This window comes from Pagrus pagrus (genome assembly GCF_965226575.1).
Source record: "Pagrus pagrus genome assembly, chromosome: 4".
Classification (NCBI taxonomy): Eukaryota; Metazoa; Chordata; class Actinopteri; order Spariformes; family Sparidae; genus Pagrus; species Pagrus pagrus.
This window is the reverse complement of record NC_140188.1, coordinates 28,270,061-28,292,629: the sequence shown is the minus strand read 5'-3', so window position 1 is coordinate 28,292,629 and position 22,569 is coordinate 28,270,061. Positions and strand designations below refer to the sequence as shown.

Sequence of the window (22,569 nt, the reverse complement as noted above, 5' to 3'; positions counted from 1 at the left end):
CTAACATGAAGGCGTGCAGTCAAAAGCTGCTGATGTTCAGAAGTGATATTTAATAACACGTCGTCTAAGTGTTTCTTCCTGCTCCTCACTGACTTTACTCAGAGTGAATACTCATTTGACAGATGAGTGTGACTGTCCGTGTACCTGTCTATAGGAGCTTCCTGCATGCGTGCATGTTTCGGTAACATTTAAAGCAGTTGCATTGGCACCAAAATACAGAACATCACAGTGACGAAGCGCGTTTTTTTTCCCCCTACCAATTTCTCGTTAAAAAGCAAAAAGTATTATTCGGCGTCTGGTGATATGCAGAGTCTGCATATCACCAGGTGTATATGCAGATGTCTACATACAGTATGCTTGAGTTAATCACAGAGTAGCTGTTTGAGGCTGGACTTTTCTAATGAGCAGAAAACACAGATCTAATGTATTCAGATGGAATTAACATAAAAGTGCAGTGCCATTGATGAACAGATTTGACCCAAACAGGGCTAATATAAAATATTTTCATTTTAGGTAAACTTTTCAAAGTTTGTGTCACTTTCCAACTAACATTTCCTCATCTTAATCAATATAAAAGACCTACTCCAGGTTCACTGGTAGTTCATTCTGCTTCATTCATAATTTGTGGTGAGACTATAAATCATAAGTAGGTAATGTGGAACCCCTGAACCAGATGTCCATTCTCAATAATCAATTCCACCCTAACCCAAGTCTAAGATGAGTTGTGTAGTAGAATGCTGACTGTACCTGTTTACGTTCCCGTTTGGTGTGGATGTGTTGGGGAGGCTGAGGTGGTGGTTGCTGCTGTTGAGGGGCAGGGTTCATAATGACGGGTGCCGCCTGCACCGAGGGTGTGAACTGAGGCTGGGCGGGGTAGTAGGCCCCTGCTGTGGATCAGACAGAGAGAAGAATGTAAACACATACTGTCTTAATCTTATAGCCATAACCTGTTACAGACACAAAGGACATATACACAACTTAACACCACAAAGCTGGAGTTGACACAACAGCATTACAGTCTATATTGCTTTTGTTCTTAAAGGCTTGTTTTGCTGCTATGAGGCAGTTAGAAAAGCTGCATCCAAAATGTGAAGGTTTGTTTTCATAATGATTTGCAGCAACAGCTGTAGTTCTAAGTCCCAACAGTTATAATGTCATTACGGTGATGTAACTACACTTTATTAAAGTCTTCTCACTGCCAAGACTGGATGCGTTACACTTTAGGCATCCCTCAAATGCTCTAGCAAAGAACAACTTAGAATATGTGTAAACATGCTTCACTAAACTTCAAACCCTACAGTACAAAAGTAAACAATGCTTAAGTTCGGCTTCAGGTGTCCTGGCAATATTCCTGAGAACACTGTAGAAACCTTGCAGGAGGGAGCTGGTAAAATCAGCAGCATTTAGTGTTATTGTCAAAACTCTTTGTCGAAACTGGAAAGGGTAATCTTAGGATTAAGTTATTATTAATGAACAAATAATTAAATGACAAGTTTGCGGACTTAAAAAGGACTAATACAGATCAATTAAACTCTACAAGGACAATCAGACCAAGTCATCAGTCAGCTTATTGAATAATTTAATTATTGTGAGAATGATGATTTGCACAAATCAGGCCAGTATGATTTTCGACCAATCGTTTCAGCTGCAGCCCAGAGAAACTGGTGACTAAGTCTGAAAACTAAGTATCAGGTGATTGTAATCTAACATCTTCAGGAAATACCACAAACTTGAATTGCTTACTGTCCAAAAGGCTCTCTTCTCATTGCATCTGACCATTGCACCAATGGAGTATTACATGTTAAGATAAACTGCAATTATCACCTCCATCATGATAGTTCCAGTAATCCACTTGGACGTACATCGAAGCCTCAAATCTGCACTTTTGTGCCATCTCAAAACCGCCCTTCAAGTTCTATCTGAATGAAAGTTAACAGTAGCAGACATGGCACCTGGAAGGCCCCACAGGTAGGCCTTCAGACCATGACACAGCAGTCTCTGCATCGGTGTCCCTAATTTCTTAACACCATGGATATTTATTACGCTTACAAATTCATAAAGCAAGCTGCTACCAAATTAAAAAAAATCCACAAGTTCACAGAACTTCTATTAGCCTACCCAGTCAATAATGTCAACAAGACATCAAGCCATTTAGTAACATTACCTGGCCTTGTAACTGGCCTCGGCTGCAGACCAAAACCAGCTGTAGCCCACGTTCAACAAAAAAAAAAAAAATCCTCAGATTGAAGAGGCCTCTCCTTCAGCCCCGCTCAGCTTGCGCCAGCTCTGCCTCTCTCTCCCTCTGCAGGCATTTCAGTCTAACTCACATTACTGAGTCTGCATTGTTGACCAGGAGCAGCGCAGCCTAAATATAGTCAAAACCCCACACCGCCTGCCGCACAAGAGGAAAAGGGGGGAAGACAGACAGAGAGAGGGAGAACAGGAGCATGCTCAAAACCAGAAAACTGGAATGAGACTTTTCTTGGACGGTGTCCCGATATAAATCAGAGGCTCGAGATATGACTCACAAAGTGCAAGACATGGGGAGAGCATATGGGGGGGGGGGGCTGCAAAGAGACACTAGGAGACACCTACCCTCAGAGTCCTGCTGCTCTTGAGACCCACGGTTCCCCATGCTGAATGTCTGCTGAATGCAAAAGTGCGTATGGACAGAAAAAGGAGGAGAGGGGGTTGCTCTTCAAACCCCCTCTCTAACTTCTTCCTGTTCACTCTACAGGTGCCCTCTCAGAATGACTTCTTTTAATGCTCAGCCCTCCCTCTTCCAGCGTGTCTCCGTTTTGCTCCTCCCTCTGACCTTCCTAATTCCTCCCTGCCTCTCACTTTTTTCCCCACCTTCCTCCCTCCCCTCCCCTCCCTCTCTCTAGCGAGCCCTGGCAGGAAAGCAAAGCTACTGAGTTGTGTAGCTCTGATTTGCTTGAAGACTCCCCCATCTCTCCGCCCTGGACAAATGATACGATCCGTGCTGGCAGGGATGTCACAACCTACTACAAAGGGGGCGGGCTACAAGTATGTACATTGGAAGAGTGAAGCAAATCACTGAGCTTGGGGGGTGGGAGTCTTAAAAATAGTCACCATACTCCGTCAGCACTGTGTATGTGTGTGTGTCTCTATCTGACTGCTAGAAAAGGACTCAGTGGTCAGAGAGACTGCACCACTTAGAGGACAGGGGGGGTGTTGGAATGATATTCTGAGGTTGTAAGTATGCACTTACCAAAATTGTTATAATGGGCATTTTCAGTCCTCAAGGCAAAAAACCTGATTATATGCCAATCTACAGTAGATCTGTGTCAATTTGCTGTCTTTTTGAGATGGTGAGACTTTGCCCTGAAAGCCCCTTCACTTTCAGAGCCAGTGTCGTGGTCAATCCCATAAGAGACCACTGTTTGAGAGTTGTGTCTCAGTGTCACATGACCGGTTATTTAGGGTCATGTGCCAAACTAGTATCATGACACGTCATGTGACCTGCAGAGTGACCACTGTGACACACCCTCAAACACAAACACATGGAAAGTAGCGTCCTGTGTGGTCATACAAATATCTTGCATAAATAGCCACAAAGCTCTGTCATACATTACCACCAGTAGCGTATTAACCAATGTGAGGGGGGTAACTTATCTAGAAAACAGATCACTAAGTCTGGCAGAGTCACACCAATAAACATGACTGACATATAAGATCTACTGCGGGCCTCTGGTGTGCTGCCATTACAAGGAAAGGCAGTAAAGTAATTTAGCGGTGATCCAATTTTCTGGAAATCACATTTCCTGTTTGTGTGATCCCTCTTTGTGTGATCCCTGTCAAGTTTTGGCCCAAATTATAGAAGTAGAAGTGTCTCCATCAGGGATAAGCGGATATTTTCAATAGCGCATTTTTACTGTTGTCATTTTCAGCTGTAATTGTAACATTTAAAGCAAAGGTGAATTGTGTCTACAGTATGTCACAGCCACTCCACCCACCTAGCACATTTCTGCACTATGTAACTTCAGTGAGAGGGTAGGATCAAAGCGCACATACATGTTTACTTCAAGACATTAAAAGACATCTTTGTTATGACGTAATGACCTTTGTTTGTAATTAGCACCTACATTATGTCTGACAAATTGTTACAGACCTGGGATTTGTATTCACGAGTGGTGTTGCACTCAGGCACAAAATCGCACAAAATGCATATTACTACGTAATGTTACTGTAAAGATACAGCACATATTTAAACATGGTGGTCCAACCTAGCTGATGTCTCCACTGTGCTTTGTTTGTGTCTTTGATTAGCCAAAATATACCCAATACATCTCACCACTGGTTGGAATATCTGCTAGCTTTGGGTAAACTCAAGCTGTCATTTTTAGTCTGTGGCCCAAAAGAAAAATTACTTCTCTGAATGAACTTCAGTATGATGTCGTTATTAATGAGCTTTGATAAGCATCACACATGCATTTTAGATGAATGCAGTCTGATATAACATCATGAAAAAAGACAATTAAATTGAAGGGCTGTCACATGACTGGCTTCACAACCCAACAAACATTTTGTAAGCGTGGGATCAAGTCAATCTAAGGTTTTTGTCAAACTTTTACAGATCGACACCCCAGAAGCAGTTGAGAAAACACCGCATTTCTCTTGTATACCATCTCAAATTTAGAAAATTCACTAAATTCACTCCCTTCTCAATGTTAATGATTGACAGATAGAAAGCCTTAATATCACTATGATGTGAAAAAGCCTGAGAGATGCTCACTTCATCCGACAGATGACACGAATGCAACGATTATTCATTTTCTTGTGCAAGCATAAAATAATGCAATAGGCAAATTAATTGGTATTCGAGATCAACTGCAACTCAAAGAGTTGATCAAACTATACTCAAATCTAAGCAATTTTAACTATTAATGTTGGATGCTGAAATAAGCCAGTTGTCTGAGGACAATAACAGCTATCTGAAAACACTACACTGAGGATTGAATATGCCAACAAACAATACAATATAGATTTACTAAACAGTCTCCAAATTCTTTTAAATTGCTAGTTTATTTTTTGAAAACATGCATACAGAATGTTCAGAGGCATTGTTCAAGTACCATGTACACCATACAGTGCATAAACATGGATGTGCACAGAGCATGATATGGGAAGCCTAATAGGAAGAACTGTGTTTTTACAGTCCTGTATTCAGGCCAGTGCATTCTATTGCTGATGAGCTACAGTTTAAACAAAGACAACACATAGTTCAGATGCCTGCTAGTGGGGGGTCAGCAAGTTTGTTTTCAGGCCATCATCACTTCTTGTGTGTACTGACACTCAGCCACCTCTAGAGGGTGTGCCAACACATGGGATCAGCGGCCAACATCTGTGATGCTGTCCGTAGTAATATGAGAACGGAGTATGTTTGGAATAAACTAAAATGAAATGTTTTGTCATTTGTATGAACTATGATAGATACATTATTTGTGTAGTGTATTATAGAAACATGCTCTCATACTGTTATGTAAATACATAAAAAAAGAAAATTAATCTGTGATTCTCGATGCAGACGTCATCTATGCTCACAAGCTTTCATTTATTCATCTGGAATACTGTTCTTACTAAACCTGCTTTGACTATGATAGTCAGCAAATTTTAACTTTTCCCAGAATGTAGCCACACCCCTCAGGGACAACACAACAGTGTAACTGCATTTCATTATGACCATATGCTCTGTGTTCGGTAGGAAGAAAGGCATCTCCCCCGAGTTCTTGTGAGACAGTCTGAAGAGATATTGTTGTTCTTTGGTTCTGAGAAACTTAGATGTTTAAAAAAACAAACACATTCTTCTACTCCATCCTCTTTTAAGCAGTACAGGGGTGTGTGTGTGTGTGTGTGTGTGTGTGTGTGTGTGTGTGTGTGTGTGTGTGTGTCTGTGTGTGTATGACTGAATGCAGATTCTTAGCAGACACAAGGAGTTTCTCTCCTGCTGGTCTGTCACTTCTCATTGCTAATGTTCACATGCCTTCTTAAACATTAAATACAAGGAATTTTCAAAGACTTTTCAAGGCAAATTCCCAGAATTTCAAGGAGCAAAAATGACAGTTTGAGATAAGATACGGATCAAGGTTAATTACTGTAATTATAATGGGAAAACTGCGGGGGGAAAAAATCAGAACAATTTATATTCTTGCACAAAATATATAAATTCAAGCACTTTCAATGACTAAATGATTAAAAAAAACTTTTGGGGCCTTGATTTTTCTCCCTCAAATTCACATACTTTCAAGCAATTCAAGGACAACAACTAGAAGAATCAGAAGCGCTGATGACACTTCTGGCTTTAGATAAAGATGGCTAGAATTAAGTCATACGTCTGCCTTATGAAAGGATGATAAGAGCTTTTCTGTAAACATTGATTTGAAGAGACATACAAAACAAACAGGAAGGCTCCCACACTAAAAGCTTAGGCGTAGGCCAAAATAGGACAGAAGATGGACAAAGCTCAGGTTCACAATGCCACCGAGAAGGTCACAAACAACCTGAAAAATATAGATACAGCAGTGATGGGATGCTGAGATGTAAAATTATAATGGGAAAATAATTGTACACAACAATTGCCTTTACTGACGTGATATGCAGGTCATCAGTAAGTTGCAGGCCACTCCCAATGATCTTGGGACTTTGGCTCTCTTTGTCAGTAGCCATTTTGCCCACACTGGTGAAACATTTTTCTTGTGTCACACTGAGCAGTTTGATGCTACGTGTTTCTTGTTTGCATACCGCTACTTTTAACTTTCATAACTGTTTGGCAACATCTCTATTGTGTAATGACATTAACTGAGCTGGACTAGAGTTTTTGGTGGAAACATGGCTTTAGTGTCTGCCTGTGTTTGAGTGGTTAGGTGAGGCCCCAGGTAGAGCCTCTTACCATAAGTACCATATTCAGCGGGGCTGGTGCCTGGGTAGAAGCCCGGGGTGCCTGCTGGGACAGGGTATTGCTGGGGTGTGGCCACATAGGTTGCTGACCGGTACTTAGAAAAGGAAAAGAAGAGAGAGCAAGGGCGGCAGGAAGCGAGGAGGGGTGGAGAGACAAACAACAATATTAGATGTAGTCATAAAAGCAATATAAATCACAAGTGCAAACAAAGGCCTGCATTTTCATTTCATTCTCTTTACCTTACACAGCTAAGGGCCATTTGAAGGTACAATCTTTTGTGGATGCAATGTTTACAGAATTGATTCAAAAAAGAAAAAGATGACAGGTGACACGACGAGAAATGTGGGGTGTAATGTTGTGCTATCTGGCTTGGCTAGGAAGAAAATCAGGCAGCATCACTAAATCCAAGTCTGTGGCCCCTACCTGTCCCGGTATGAAGTAGGCAGGTCCCTGTGGTGAGCTGGGGAAGGGCAACTGTTGCCCGGGGATCATCATCATTTGGGAGCCAGGGCCCGCCTGGTAGACGTGGGTGGGTGTCACAGGCCTCGGGCCACTGCTAGGAGGGACGCCCCGCGGCCCGCTGCTGGGAGGCAGGCTGGCCCTGTTGGTGTAATAGGGCTGGAGAGGTGGAAGGTGGGAAATGAGGGAGAAATGTGGAATATGAAGGTGGTGACAGACAAAAGAAAGGTGAGAATGGAGGAGTGATTGAGAGGATGGGGAACAAGGACAGATGATAGAGGGGGACAAATAATGACAAAAGAGATGCCACAGGAAAACGTGGCAAGAAGAATGGGATGGAAAGAGCGGCAGAAGAGAGAGCAACAAATGAAGGAATTATAAGTTACCTCTCTTAAACCTCTGACATAAAAACCATCCCACATTCCCTTGTATAATTTTTTGTCTTGGTACAAGTGGAGCTGGCTTGTCCAGCCTAAAAGCTAGGCTCATAGTTTGTCCATGAATCTATGGCTAGACTCCAACTGGAAACATATTGGCCCTGCCTGCCAGAAGAGATAAAGCAGCTAATGCTGGTTCATTCAGAGCCTCCTCATTGACATTCTGCTGCTGGCCTGGGAGCTAACCGTCGTAGCCAGCAAAATGACACCAAGCCAACAAAGCACAACACTGCCAAATATTAGACACACACATGTGCACTCCTCAAGAGGGTGAGAATAACAAAGACATGGAGAAACTGGAAGAAAGAGGAAATTGAGTTACCTGTAGTGACCTGAAGCCTCCCTTCAGCAGCGCAAACACAGATGACACACAGACACACATCAAATGGAGGCAAGGAGAGGGTGGGAAGAGGAGGATTGAGAAAGAGAGCACCACAATCAGTTAGAGCAAAGCCCCCAGAAACTGTCCATTCTGAGCCAAGCAGTGAATTAACAAGTAGCATGCAGAGAATAGGCAGAACAGTGTATCCAAATAAACTACATCTAGTTACTCTCAACTACTAAAACTCAACAACTATAACTGGAGGATGGGCATCACATAGATGTTTATTTTTTACAACCAAAAAAGAGAGCAAATAGTTTTTGGGTTTTTTGTTGTAAAACTAATCGCTCTCTCCTAACATTCTTATAAAGGCTGTTTTCTGGTATTTCTTTACATAGGACATCTTTACATTCATCTTTATATTTAGCTCCAGCTGTCAATCATTAAAGAATGATTTTATTACTCAAATACAATCCCAAATGTACAGTAAGTGCAGTGAAAATGAAATAAAAATACTCTTCCATCATAGTATGAAACATTGTTAAATGTCTATTACTAGCAGTTAATATTTTCTGCCATCAAGCTAAATTTATCTTAGAATTTTTGTATACATTTCATGAAACAAAGAATTTTTGTCTTTTATTTTCAATTGGGTGGCAGTAAGACTGGTTCCAAGTTTGGAAAACTATCTTTCTTTATTTTCTTTATTTGTTTTATGTTTCCTAAAAGCAACAATGGTCACCTCAAAATATTATCATGTTATGATATAAAGTTATTTGGTCAAAAGATATTATGCTATTGAGTTCAAGATTGCCTAGCATTAGTGTAGCTCTCAGTGAGGATATGTACACTTATGCACTTTTCAAGTCAAAGCACACCATGGAGCCTGTCAATCTTCTTTACTGTTTGTAATATGTGTTACAGGTGTTAGTCAGTTGTGCTGTTAGTACCTGTTGGTGTATAGGCCGGGGCCCTGGGGCAAACTAGAGGAGGAGAGGCAGACAGGACAGAGGTTAAAGACAAAAGCACAAGATCCATGCTTCACTCTTCACTGACAAGCTCCTTCCAGTTCTGCACCTTTACAAACTGCACTTTAAAAATATTTTGTTCGGGCAGTCTGAAAACAGGAGGAGGTCTTAGATTTGTAAAACCAGTCCAGGTCAGGTTTAGTCATGTCAATTGACAGGTACTGTATGTATATATTTTTTTACACACATATTTTGTACATAAAATGTTCTATAATCAGGGTAAATGGGGGAGCTGTAACAATAGTGACAACTGCGTGGCAGGTTGACACAAACTCGGTGCGTCAGCTTACACTGACTGCGTCAGACTCAAGTTGGGTTTGGATGTAATAAACAGAACGCCTGTCTAGTTTGGGTTTGGCTGCATGGTTGGGTTTAGACAGAAAAATGTGACCTGTGCTGCACTCTTAACAGATAGCCATACCCACTGTCATAACGACAATTTTTTCTTGAGTGATTTCTGACACTTGCTTACCAATTTATGAACAATAATATTTTAAGAATTATTGAAACAGTAAACATATATCACATAATTAACCTGACAAATACAAAAAAAAATTAGGGCTGATTCAAATGCTTCGAAGCTTCCATCGCTGTCATGGTAGTAGGGTGTCCAAAAACAATATTTGAATGTTTCTTATCTGTTTTTTAAGAGGAAGGAGACGCTGCATCAGCTGCACGGAAAGGACGCAAAGACTGATAAAGAGGGGAAAATGGAGCTCCTCCACTGGCTACATAAGTTGCGAAACCAACGCACATAAACCAGGTCCCTGCATGTGATAAGAGTGCACAGAACAGTATCTTTAAGCAAAAAAACATCCTCACAAGGGAGAATTCCTGCTCTCGAGGAAAGCTCTTGAGGAAGGTATACCCCTAAATGCTTCAAATATATGGTAAATTTTCACTGAAGCTTCAAAACCACAAAAATGGTATCTGGGACAGAACTACTGGAAATTATTAAAACAAAGGAGTAGGAGTGAAGGAGTTAAAAATCACATAAATTATGTAGATAGGGTCACTCAGTGTGAGCATGTTGCAAATTAAGCTGGGATACTTTATGAGGTAGAGTGCAAAGGATAGGCAGACACTGACAGTTAAAAATGGTGCAGAACTGGTGAGAAGTAGGCAAATAGACATGCAGGCATTTTAAGAATTTCACAAACTGATTTTGGAGAATGTCAAGTATTTTTTTCATTGGGAAGATTTCAGATGGGAACAGTGAGCAGCGAAAATGCCAAGTTTGCACACACTGTGAAAAAAAGACCTTGACACCAATTATTCCAATCTTTTATCCTTATTGTTTTGTCTGTCACTATTTCGACAAAAGTGAGAGTAAGGCATTAAACAAAGCAAATCTTAGGATCCACCACAGAAGTTCACTCAGTAACTTATGTGATTCCGATATGTAATGGAAAAAGTAATTATTTTCTGGAAGAAATCAAAAGTCCACCATTGTAGGTGTGCTGTGGGGTGGGTGAGTTGTGGGCTGGCCTACCTGTCGGGGCTGTGGTGTTGGGTTCATTTGTGGAGGTGGGGTGGCAAACACAACAGAGGGGGGCTGCCCAGGGGGAAATGAGGGCTGCAAGAGACAGGAAGTGATGTCAACAGCAGAAGAGTGGGATGCAGGAGGAATAGGGAGTGAGATGTGGTCAGCAACCGTACTGGTACTGATGTCAAACAACAGCATCTTTTCATATTGAAATCTTGTAGTGGAGGAATGTGTGAAAGAGTGTTCTTTGGAATACACAATGCACCTTGAGCAGGAGGAGGGGAAACTTGATTATACTCTATTTTTAATAATTGACAGTAACAATGAAGATGCTGCAAGCCACACTGTCAGATGCCAATGTGACGGCAAGGCTTGGAAATTGACATACGGCTGTTGTAAACATGGCCACCTGCTGCAAACATTCTCCACCAGAGAGTGCATTGTTGTGTGATCTGCATTCCATTAAGTGCATAACAACGCTGTCTGACAGCAGCCCCTTTTCTATGAGAAACAATGTGGGAGAGACCAAGCTGTTTTAAAAAGGGGCCAATAGAGGAAGTTAAGTAGCCGGGTTCCTTACCTGTGAAAGGCCAGGGGAGGGGGCAGGGTGGGGGTTGGAGGGGGATCCTGTTATAGGCTGTGGTGCTTTATTCATTTCATGGAGTTCTGCATGGGGAGGCAGATGTGGACCTGTGTATAAATCTGACAAAAGAGAACAGGGTGGTTAAATGGGTCTCCATTTTTAAATTAATTTAATTTCAAATTACTAGCCAGTTATTACGATCACATTCAGTGCTACAGTGATGAGGTCTAATGTGTGACCAATTAATTATGTGATGTATATTTAGTAGGTTTACTTGAATAGGTCTTTGGAGTTAAGCCAACATTCAGAAATAACTGGACAATTTAAGTCAACGTTGATACCTCCTGTTAACAGTCACATAGCAGCTCACTTTTATACTTACATTTATGAATCTTTAGGTCCTAAGTGTGGTTACACTGAGGAACGTTTTTTCCTGAAAGACAGACAAAAAAAGAGAAGCCTTGTTAACATTACAAGCTTACAAGGTAAATTCATTGTCTTTTTTAAAACACAAGGGTTTAAAAAAAATGAAACTATGTTTGAGTCCTTTGTGCTACACCTATATCACAAAATGGAGCATTGATGATAATTGAGGAGTCTCACAGCCTGGGGAATGAAGATGCTCCACTGCAAACAATGAGCATGTATTTGCGAATAGCACATTTCAATTTTTTTTTTTTTTTTTACTGAAAAATGACTACCGTAGGTACCAAACAGATGGACTTATGGCATTAAGAACAGCATATAACAGACAGACATTTTCTGATGATACAGCTCAGCAGAACCAGTCCAATGTGATGATAGTGTCAAAACCAACATACAGGCAGAAAAAATTATCATGTGATAAATTGGTGTGAATTTGAATTGGCTGGAATTTGAATTAACTAGAGATGATCTTATGACGAGATGACATCAGCTGCAACACCTAAGTCAGTGTGCCCAAATGGCATGAGAAAGTGAATTAGGCAAAACAGGTGAATTGTGCCAGATCTATTCAATATGTCTGTACATCCTTGCATGCTCATCTTTTAACCTGTTAGTACTGAAATACTATACGTGTTATGCGGAAATATCCCACTCCACTGTGTGATACATGGAATATCCAACATAAAACATGATACAAATGACCTGTTTCGCCAAACTGACTTCTCTGATGTCTTGTGTTCCATTGCACTATAAATATGGATTTGGCGTCACGGCTGGTGTGTTCTAGGGTTGGGCGATAAAATTTTCCAACCAGCCACCGTCAGCACATCAATCAGCCATTGCCGATATATTCGTGCAGGTGTGTGCCAGCACTGCATGCTTTTTCTGCAATTATGGAGGAGCTAGTTGTAAAAGGGCAAAGACAAATCACAAGTTTGGGATTTTTGTTTTGTTTTAAACCAGACGCAACCAGCAAGTCAAAGGACCTAACTGAAGCAATTTGCAGTCTCTGCAAACGTATGGTACTTCAGCTCTGTGATCCTCAGTGCACAGGGATGAAATGGATTTGTGCCGGAAAAAATATGGATACGAAATGCTGCACATCTCATTTTTCTAACAATTTATGAACTCGTGTATAGGTAAAAAAAATAAATAAAAATTGAGTGGCGGAGCTGCACTGCTGGTCAACTTGCTCTGGTAACTTGCACGCAGAGCCCCGCTCCCCAGGCAGTCTGCCAGCGTTTCTTTGTGCTAAACAGTTCTACTCCTACTGACTCGTTTCTATTCACAGTAAGAAAACCACAGATTTTGCCTGTTCCTATTTTTGGAGCTTACAGGTTAATCATTTATTGAGTGAAATTTTCATGGAGGCGCACCATTAATTTAGTAAAATAAAATGTCAATAATAGACCAAAATAACAACAAACCAACTGGCGATGGGTTGAGCCTATCGCCAATAGACAATATATTTGTCCGATCGCCCAACCCTAGTGTGTTCCCATCACACGATGGTCCATAGTTTTGCCTCATGTCTTTAGGGTTACAGCATGTTCAAAATACAGTGGTATGAAAATTGACAATTATCATACTGTGTACATTCGCTTATAACGGTATTGCCAAGGACACTTCGACATGCAGACCAGGGACCTTCTGACAACAAGACGCTGGCTCTAGCCCTGAGCCAAAGCTAACAGTTCACGCTAAAAGAGGTGTACCAGGACCACATTTTGCCATGCTGACACAAGAAATACCAGCCACACTGTCGCTGCTGGTAGCCATAGTTTTACAAACAATAATTCTTGTTAAATCCATTGGCATGGGATTAATTAGTTAACAGGGTTAATCCAGGTGAATATTAACCAGCATTGCCAGAGCAATGTGCCTCGGGTTAGGGTTAGCTCACACAACGACAGTCAATTTAGCCCACAGGGTCTAGTTCAGCTAACTACTTTTTGTTTTGCATAAAACCTTCATATCAGGACAGGCAGAAATAGGTTACAACTTGTCTGGTAGGCCAAAAACCTTTTCAGTTTTAGATTTATTAACAGAGAGATCCACCTTAAAAACAAAGCATCTGTTCAGGATGAATCAGTAGTGGATCGTGGTTAATGGATCATAGTTGGCAATGGACCTGGAAGACATTAATCAAGGCTTTAATCAAGACTTGTGAATAGAGGGTAGAATGACACCAACACAACTAACTACAAATAGAACCGAAATGTAAAAACAAAACTTTCATTCTGATTTTGTGCTTTTAGATCAGCAAATGTATGCATTTAACAATGGTGGTTACCAGAGGCAAAAGTGAAAAGAGTTTTGTTTTGTCCATCTGCAAAAGAAACTACAGAGCATTACAACTGAATGTTAGATGAGTGGAGGAAGAGGGAATTTAAAGTTAAACTTTGTGGAGAGATAGATAGAAAGAAAGCGGCAAGGAAAGGGTTTATGGTAAGAATAGATAAACAAAGAAAATGCAATGCAATTTTTTCGGGATGTCTCCTAACCAATTTAAGTAGACTATCTCTAACTTACATTTGTTAATCACTGAACCAGCGGATGATTCATTCATTTTCTCATTTATTCCAGTCACAATTACAACACAATCTACGTTCAAAAACTCACTGTCACTGTTTGTGACCTTACAAAATGTTACATGACAGATAATATCATGTTACACAGTAGAACTTGTCTGCTTGATGTCAAAACCATTTTTGGCCAGCGCTTTTTCAGCTCAAGTACAAGTTCCTCCTTGTCTATCTAGGTGGACGATTCCATGCTGAGAATACAGAATATCAATGTCTTTTAATTTAGGAAACATGGTCAGCTGCATTTAGATTCTGATACGTTATCCTGCCAATATAAGATATTGGCATTGTATCTGTAGAGATCTTTTATTTATCTGTAGTAGGGCTGGGCAATATTATGATATGAGACTATATAAAATCTTGGATTTTGGATATCATTATATCATGATAGGCATTAGAGTTGTCTGTTCCTGGTTTTAAAGGCTGCAGTAAAGTGACGTCATTTTCGAAACTTTCTAAAATGTTCTATTTGTTCTAATACTTGCCTTTAACCACTTCGTCATTATATCCACATTATTGATGATTACTGATCAGAAATCTCACTGTGTGAAAGCACCAATAGTATAATAGTAATATTATAGGGATAATATTGTTGCAATATCGATACTGAAGTTGGGTGTATTTGGCCAAACACATTGTAATATTTTATTTTGTCACCTAGTCCTAACATTTATGAAGTGCTTTTGAGAAGATTTCAAAGTATTGAGGTACATATTGTATGTCGCGATATGGCCTAAATATATCATGGCCATACCCTGCAGCTCTATTCTGTAGCTAACAATTTGTTGTTTGTTGTTGAATTAGGTGCAATTTGGAGACGTGACATGTTCAATTAATACACTTTGAACAAGGCGAACAACGCTTTGTGCAGCAGCGGGCCGTGGCTTTAATTCTGGCTTCATGGCTCTGCAGACTGAAGGTGGGCTCGCACACAATCCATCATGTATTCTTATGGGGAAGCAGATGAGATTAGCGTGGTGCAACAACTTGCTGTAGTATTGCTTTGCAGTTAGTATACAACAAAAGCAGAAACGAGTGGAAAGACATGGTTAACACGGGTTTTCTATTTTTCCGCAAGGACTGGAGATGAGATTTTAAGTTTCTGTCCACAGTAGTATGCTAGCTAACATTAGCTACAATCTTTAACGTTGCTTGGTAGCACCATCAGCTGCTCCAGGATGCCTCTATCATCAGTTGTTGCAGTTCGGCTCAAAAAGTACAAATGTAATCATCCATATTTTAAATCCAGAGGCTAGATCTGTACCCCTTGCATCACCAAACGATCTGTGTCGAACAGTAAATTTTGAACAGGCACTTCACTAACGAACCAAAGTTCAATTGTTTTCATCTTCAATGAACATGCCTCAGTTCAAACCTCCTACACCAAGAGAGATTTTGTATCCACTGGCATACTTTTACAATTGCACCAGCTCTGAAATTTGCTTTGCATTCATACTGATAACACCTTGACATTTGTATTTGATAAACAAACCCAACATAATGCAGTGCTTGTCAGAATGGTGACTCTTGACATGTTTTAGTGCATGTTCCACCCCACTGACTCAAGGGAAGGGTTTCTTGTAACTTGCATGAACTCAGCGGTAACAACACACAAAACACTCTCTACTCTTTCCAGCAGTCAACGTCGCCATAATGTCAATGACAGAGAAATGAGCCACCTTCGAAATCACATTCATCCGTGGACAGGATTACTGTAAATGATCTTGAGCTAACTAATTTTGATCAACAGAACTGACTTGCAATTCTGTACGGATGCAGACCGATTTTCAATTTAACATCGAAATCATGACACCCCAACTCAAAGGTTGTAATCATCTTCCTTAGATTATATGGTTATTGTAATAGAATAGAAATAGAATAAGGACAGCACTCCCATCAAACTGTTTATTCTTGCCACACAGACGTTTCAGGCAAGACGCCCTTCTGCGAGTATCAGTGGTATGTTTGTGTGTATTCTGGCAAAAATCACTGTAAAACTACACGTGTGCTTATTATAGGTTATCCAAAACTGCACAACAGATGTACCTTAATAGAGGGAGCTGTATCCTTTGGAAGGAGAGCAATCGACCACACAGGGGCTCATACAAACAAAACAAAATCTCACAACAGAATAGCACCTAACTGTATCACAGAAACGACAGAGCACATGTTTGTATTACAGGAAACAAGTAAGTGAAACCACCTCATTTAGTCCCTTTGGAATCAGACTGTCGAGTGATTGCAATAGTGACACATTTAGCATAGTCAAAGCTTAAATTTTCTCTGCCATTGACAAACATAGGTATGCCCCCCCCTTCCCTCACACTCTCTCACACACACACACACACACACACACACACACACACACACACACACACACACACACACACACACACACACACACACACAGTGTAAAAAGCCTGAGTCATGATGAATCAGGGATTTTTTTTTTTTTTCAAAGAGGAAATCACGCTGCATAAATAGTTATAATGATCAGTGTTGCCATGACTATATCAATACAGACAAAAGAAGAACAAAAATAATGGATCATGGAGCGAGGGTTTCCATATGGCCAGGTGAAATCCCCTACTTAAAAAAACATGATTGACAGACATTGAGGGGAGGCTCTACCCCAGTATACTGGAGCCTTGGAAGTAAAAGAGTGGCAGCAATATAAGCTAGGGTGAGGTAGGTAGGTAGAGGGGTGTCAGGTGACAGTTCAAAGGCTCTTCCACCAACAGAAAGATGGTCAGACTGAGTGGGGCAAACTGGGAGATGAAATGCCGAGTAAACAATCTCAGGGCTAAAAAAGGGGTCTCAGACTTACAACCTACACTGCCTCACAGGCTTTACTCTTCTCAGTGAGGAACCCAAACAAACCTTTACTTGCTTGGGGAAATGCTTTATCCCTGAAGTAGTAAGACAGGGCCGGCTTCTCTAACAACTACTGTGCCAGTGACACACAACGTCAACACCATGCAGGTTAGTCTGCAGAATTATTTAGAATATCAGTAATCCGCACAAATTCGGGGCACAGTCACTATGAGCACAAGGGGTACCACAGAGGCCCTCATTTTGCAGGAATCTGTGCTTTAGCGGAGTTATATGAGCTAACGCACCCTCACCCCACACTCTAATCACACACAGTCCACTCATTTGAGCTGGTCTGACATGCACTGTGGAGATCCAACCACCAGAACCACTGCTGGTGAGACATGCTCCTTCAACAGTTGCATAACTCTCTGCGTTCACTCCTATGATCCTCTGAGAAGCAGAGGGGGACAAGAACATTTGCTGAAGAAGCTGGCTTTCATGTCATCTATAAAGGGTGTAGTTACTGTCTGTGCACACATGATCTAGACTCACTGTACCAAGAGCAACTTGTTGTTAAATAGCTGCTTGCTGAGAATGGACCTTACCAATTGTATCTACGCTGAGAACCAAAAGCACTTCACTGCCTGGTGACGTCAGCAAAAAAAAAACATGAGTCATGGCTTCATGAGTTCATGGCCTGCTGCAGATTAACTACTTTTCAATGCCATAATATACATTGCACATGATTACCTATAAGAACTACTTAAATTCCATTTGCACACCCTAATTGCTGCTCAAATCCCATTACCCATTACTAATGCCTTTAGTAACTCCTCTTTCACACAGTTCAATGGCCTGCAGCCTGTGATAGCGGTCTGTACCTGCCACAGAGCTAATGTGTTCGCTGTGGTAGTAACATGGTGACACAAAAAGCTCTTGTGGTGCTAGTAGGGATGCACGATATATAAACGGACGGATAAATTATTGGCCCAACAATGGAAAATTTACATTATCTGCATATAAAGAAATGATAGCCGATTAAACAAAGCCAAATTGCTTTTGTTGACTTCACAAGTGCAGCATCTACACACAGTAGGGAATGGTATGCACCTTTAAAATTGTTTTGTGAGCAGCCAATAAACACAGAGAACAACAAACACGCTGATGTTGCATTTATAATGTCAAACTGCTGCACCTGTGTAGAGCCACGCAATGTAGACAAGAGCCAATGTCCTTACTGGTGTGAACGTTTTTTGTTTTTTTTTGTACAAGAAGAACACAACACGAGGGAAAAAGTCCTCAGGTTCAACCATAAAATCTTATCACAGCTTTGGAAGTATCAATCAAGTAAACCATCTTTGTTCATTACATCTGAGCCTTTCTTGCACACAGGTGTGCATAAAAATGTTGGTTTCTATTATTGGTTATTTTATTGGTATCAACCATGAGTCAGGTAATTATCGGTTATCATATCGGCTGAAAAAAAATCCATATATACTGCTCTTGTTCAGTTAACCAATCATATATTAGATCAGGTCGGACTTGTCAATCGTCACCCTAGCAACCAAGAAGATGCAGGAGAAGCTTGTTTGGCAGTGCCCGTCTATCCTGAACAGAGACAGACAAGCCCATTTATGGTAGCAAATTGTCTGGACACTGAATGTTTCTGGTAAGCGTTTTGCTTCTATCGCTCTACGCATGGTAAGTTTGTTATTAGCTGTGTCGTCAGCCCTCTGTTACCGTACATACGCTTTTAAATCCATCGCCATTCACGCAGCGCTTGAACATCGTTCAGTCGGACTTCCATGCTCATCAGCTGTCAGATTGGTACGACACATGTGCAACCCTCAAATAGATAAAAAAAGAAGTGAGATGTCTCACTCCTCCGCAACTTCCATCATCAGCTCCGGAAAAAAACCCTGATGCGTTTAATTCAGAATGATATTGATAATGACTTTTTAAAACATGTGTTGAGGTCTTCTGGTTGTAGTTTGATGAAGTATATGATCTGCTGCTTTCTACTGTTGCCTGTTTTCCCAGCGTGTTCTTGGTGACAAACTTGACAGACACAAACAAACAAAAAACAGAAAGGCAGTCTCCTCTCCTGGCAAATGGAAAGAAGTCAATAGGCTATTTTCAGAAAAAAACACGGAACATGCTAATTTTGATGTAAAAGTGGTAAAACAACACTTCTCAAAATGTAAACATTTACTTCAAATAAGAAAGCAATTTAGCGAACGGTTCACCTTGTATGCACATAATCACAGCATCATCTTCGACATGTCATACATTGGCAAACATTTTTTTATTTCAGGCCGATGCCGATCTTTCATTTGAAAGCTAGCTCATCACTTGCCGACATAACTGTGCATACCTAGCTTTGGTCCACACTTCATAACCAGAACCAACACATTTTGATCACATTAAGGAAAGGTAAAACATAAAACTACAGCAGATTTAACAAACACAAAACTGAATAAAACAGGGATATATATGACAGAAGACACACATTCTTTACAATACTGCTCTGCCACTGACATTAGTCAACACCTGAAACAAAATTGGTTTCCCATGATCACATTTCCAACCATTAAGTCCAACCAGCGAATGTGACTTCCTTGAGACATTGTACAGACAGAGAAAGTTCAGCTCCGGTGACACAGCATCACACCAGCACAGCCTGTTCTACCCAGCCCACCCCCCTCATGTTGCTCCAGTTAACCAAAATCCTGCCAAAACCCACACATGTCCAGACTCTAGGCTTTCAACTTTCACAACAGGAAGCTCAGTTGTGTCCTTATGTCAGGCAAACTGTGACAGCATGACTCTGACACGTCATGCATTTGTCTTGCGATTGCACTTCTGCTATTAGTTTCGTTCACTCTGACAAAAGCATGTCTGAGATCACTGCATAATGTTCTCCTGGACTGATAAGTGGTAAACAAGGAGCAATGTTCATAGACAGACAGGGGAGACACATCTGCATCGAGTAGCTATATGGTGATCATGCATAGGAAACTGCATCCATTTTGGACCCACGTTCTCTGTTAAGGTCACATGTCTGCAGTCCTCAACATCAGCCCCATGCCTGCAGCAGCAAGCAGGCTGAAGTGATCAACAAACATGGACATTAAACATACCACTGATGCCATCCTCTGAACCAACCATCTAACACAATGTCAGTGTCAGAAGACAGCTGCGATGCTCATACCAAAGCTAACTATCCAGTGGTGAGACACCGGTGTTTCCTCTGCTTTAACTGTGCGTTACTACTGCTGTGGCACAGGGGCGTGTCTGCCTGCGTGTCTACTCACACACGCAGCGTACGACAAAGACAGCTATTTGCATGGCATTACAACAAACACACACTTATCGAGCGATCGGTCTAGCCAAAAGATCTACAAATATGGGTGCGAAGTCGTGCAGCTGTGTGATGTGCTGTTAGCCATGTTGCTAACTTTCCTAGGCCCAATCTGGATTTACCACGTGGTTTCTCCTGCTATTGGCGCGATGCACGCCCCAGCTGCCGGCTGCATGTCAGCCACACCTCAACCGATATCAGCTATGACAACAATCTATTTTATGAAAAGCATGAAACATACCAAAACACACGACGCTTTAAGGAGTCGGCAGTGAAGACAGGCGTGACGACGCTCGTATCAATGAATGGGAATACTAACCTAGATAACTGTCAAGCTAAGGAGGTGGCTCCAGGGTTGTTAGCTCATAAATTCCGATTCAGTAGCTCAATATGCTACTCAAATTCAGTGACTAACTCTGCTCGAAGGCTTTGGCTAGCTGCATATAAAGACAGCAGCAGTGCTGTCAAAGATGTCGTGACAACAATGAGTACTGTAACTAACGTTAGCCAGAATGAGTCAGACACCTCCGTATCATTTCGCAAACATCTCGCCCAGGGTAACAGCAACATCACCACTGCGACGACAGCCTACATTCACACTGATGCATTACAGAGGGTGCTGTTTATATGGGGATGCTGTTGGGAAATTATATTTACCAAGTTCTCGTGTGGCATAGCTTCCATTACACCGGCTAACCTGGAGGCACAGCGACCTGTCAACCACCTCAGCAAGGCCCTAACGAGTATGTCACAACCTTCAAAGTTCAAAACAAGTGTCCTGTCAGATCAGTCTCCAAACCCTCTGTCTCCTCATGACTTAATATATGACAGCATATATTGTCACATAGGCCTATTTTATGTTGTCTGGGTAACTAGAGGAGGGACGTCTGTTTGGCTTGTGAACACAGAGACCCTTCTGCATAAACAACAGGCTGACTGTTCACAACTACATCTTTTAAGCACCTTTCCATTGCTTTGCCGCCAAACATAAATGGTTTCAGATATCTGGCACCAACATTACATGGCTATCAAATGGTTTCAGGTATCAAGTTATCAGTCTGCTATGTGTTTACAATCCCACTTCTTACACAGCCATGCTAACAAATGTGAAAACACAAGTTCCCATCACTTTCTGCTAGGAGTCTGGCACCAGGGCGATACACGGCTTCAACACAACTAGAGTGATTTAACCCACTGCCAGTTATTTAGCCCACTGTGTGGCTAGTTAGCAAACGATTGGATAGCTAGCGCCATAAATTACGTTAACGGGCGAAAACGACAACATTGAGATGCGACAGTCGGTCTGTCGCTTGCTATACTTAATACATTACACACAATATACTGTGTTTCCAAACGTCACAGGAGTAAGGACTCATCTTTGAGTCTATCACAGTATTAGCTTGCTAGCCGGACTAGCTAAAGTGAAGAAAGAACACCCACGTCGCATTAGCATTGAATGCTAGCAACCAGCTAGCTAGCTAGCTAATCCCTGAAAACACAGCAGGGACAGCACTCAGCAGAAACCACTGAAGAAAGTCACCACAGCTACGTATATCTCCAGGCTAAAAGGCGACACATACATGTGGATGTCCTTCCGGAGCCTCTGTCTAACAGCAACATGACACTTTTGTGAAAATGTGAGCATTTAAAATAAGAATTTAACTCAGGACCGCGGCCGTTACCTTTCTCTCCTTGAGTCCGCAGAGCCGGACGGACGGAAAACCTTCCCGGAAGCCGGTAGCTAGGTAATTCCGGCAAAATCCCATCACGTGAAACTTTCCCAGTAATCGTGATCTCGGCTGTAAAGACTGTCTGCACACATCCATGCTGTGTGTACACACCTATTGCGTTAAGATACATGCTTAACTCGATACATTTTAATTTTATATAGTAACCGAAGACATTTCAACTTCGTTCTCTAAATAAGTTTCCATTGTTATGCTGACAGAAATAAGGACTGCATATCTCCCCCTCAGTTTAACTTAGTTATCATTTATAAATTGACCTAGGATACGCAGTTTTATAATTTATTTTAAATGATATGTTGATATGAGATGTATCCACAGGAGAGGGATGCAGAGGAAATACGTTACATCGCCTTCTTAGAGGTTTAGAAAGAGACAATCGGGTACATTAATAGTATTTTTTG

At 41.3% G+C, this 22,569-nt stretch overlaps 1 protein-coding gene across 3 annotated transcripts in view; it reads right to left on the bottom strand.

Annotated features, from left to right (window-relative positions):
- The window catches only part of eif4g1b (eukaryotic translation initiation factor 4 gamma, 1b), a 42,087-nt gene extending 19,893 nt beyond the window's left edge, over positions 1–22,194 (bottom strand). The window contains exons 1-9 of one of the 3 annotated variants that reach the window (XM_084351101.1): positions 22,103–22,194; positions 11,617–11,667; positions 11,232–11,353; positions 10,658–10,741; positions 9,088–9,120; positions 8,138–8,158; positions 7,343–7,537; positions 6,911–7,013; positions 748–887 (exon numbers count right to left, since the gene is read on the bottom strand). In XM_084351101.1, coding sequence (XP_084207227.1) covers positions 748–887; positions 6,911–7,013; positions 7,343–7,537; positions 8,138–8,158; positions 9,088–9,120; positions 10,658–10,741; positions 11,232–11,306 — 651 coding nt within the window. In that variant the 5' untranslated portion in view covers positions 11,307–11,353; positions 11,617–11,667; positions 22,103–22,194. The remainder of the gene's footprint in view (positions 1–747; positions 888–6,910; positions 7,014–7,342; positions 7,538–8,137; positions 8,159–9,087; positions 9,121–10,657; positions 10,742–11,231; positions 11,354–11,616; positions 11,668–22,102) is intronic. The other 2 variants (XM_084351103.1, XM_084351102.1) reach the window with 2 other exon arrangements.
- Between the last annotated feature and the right edge of the window lie 375 nt (positions 22,195–22,569).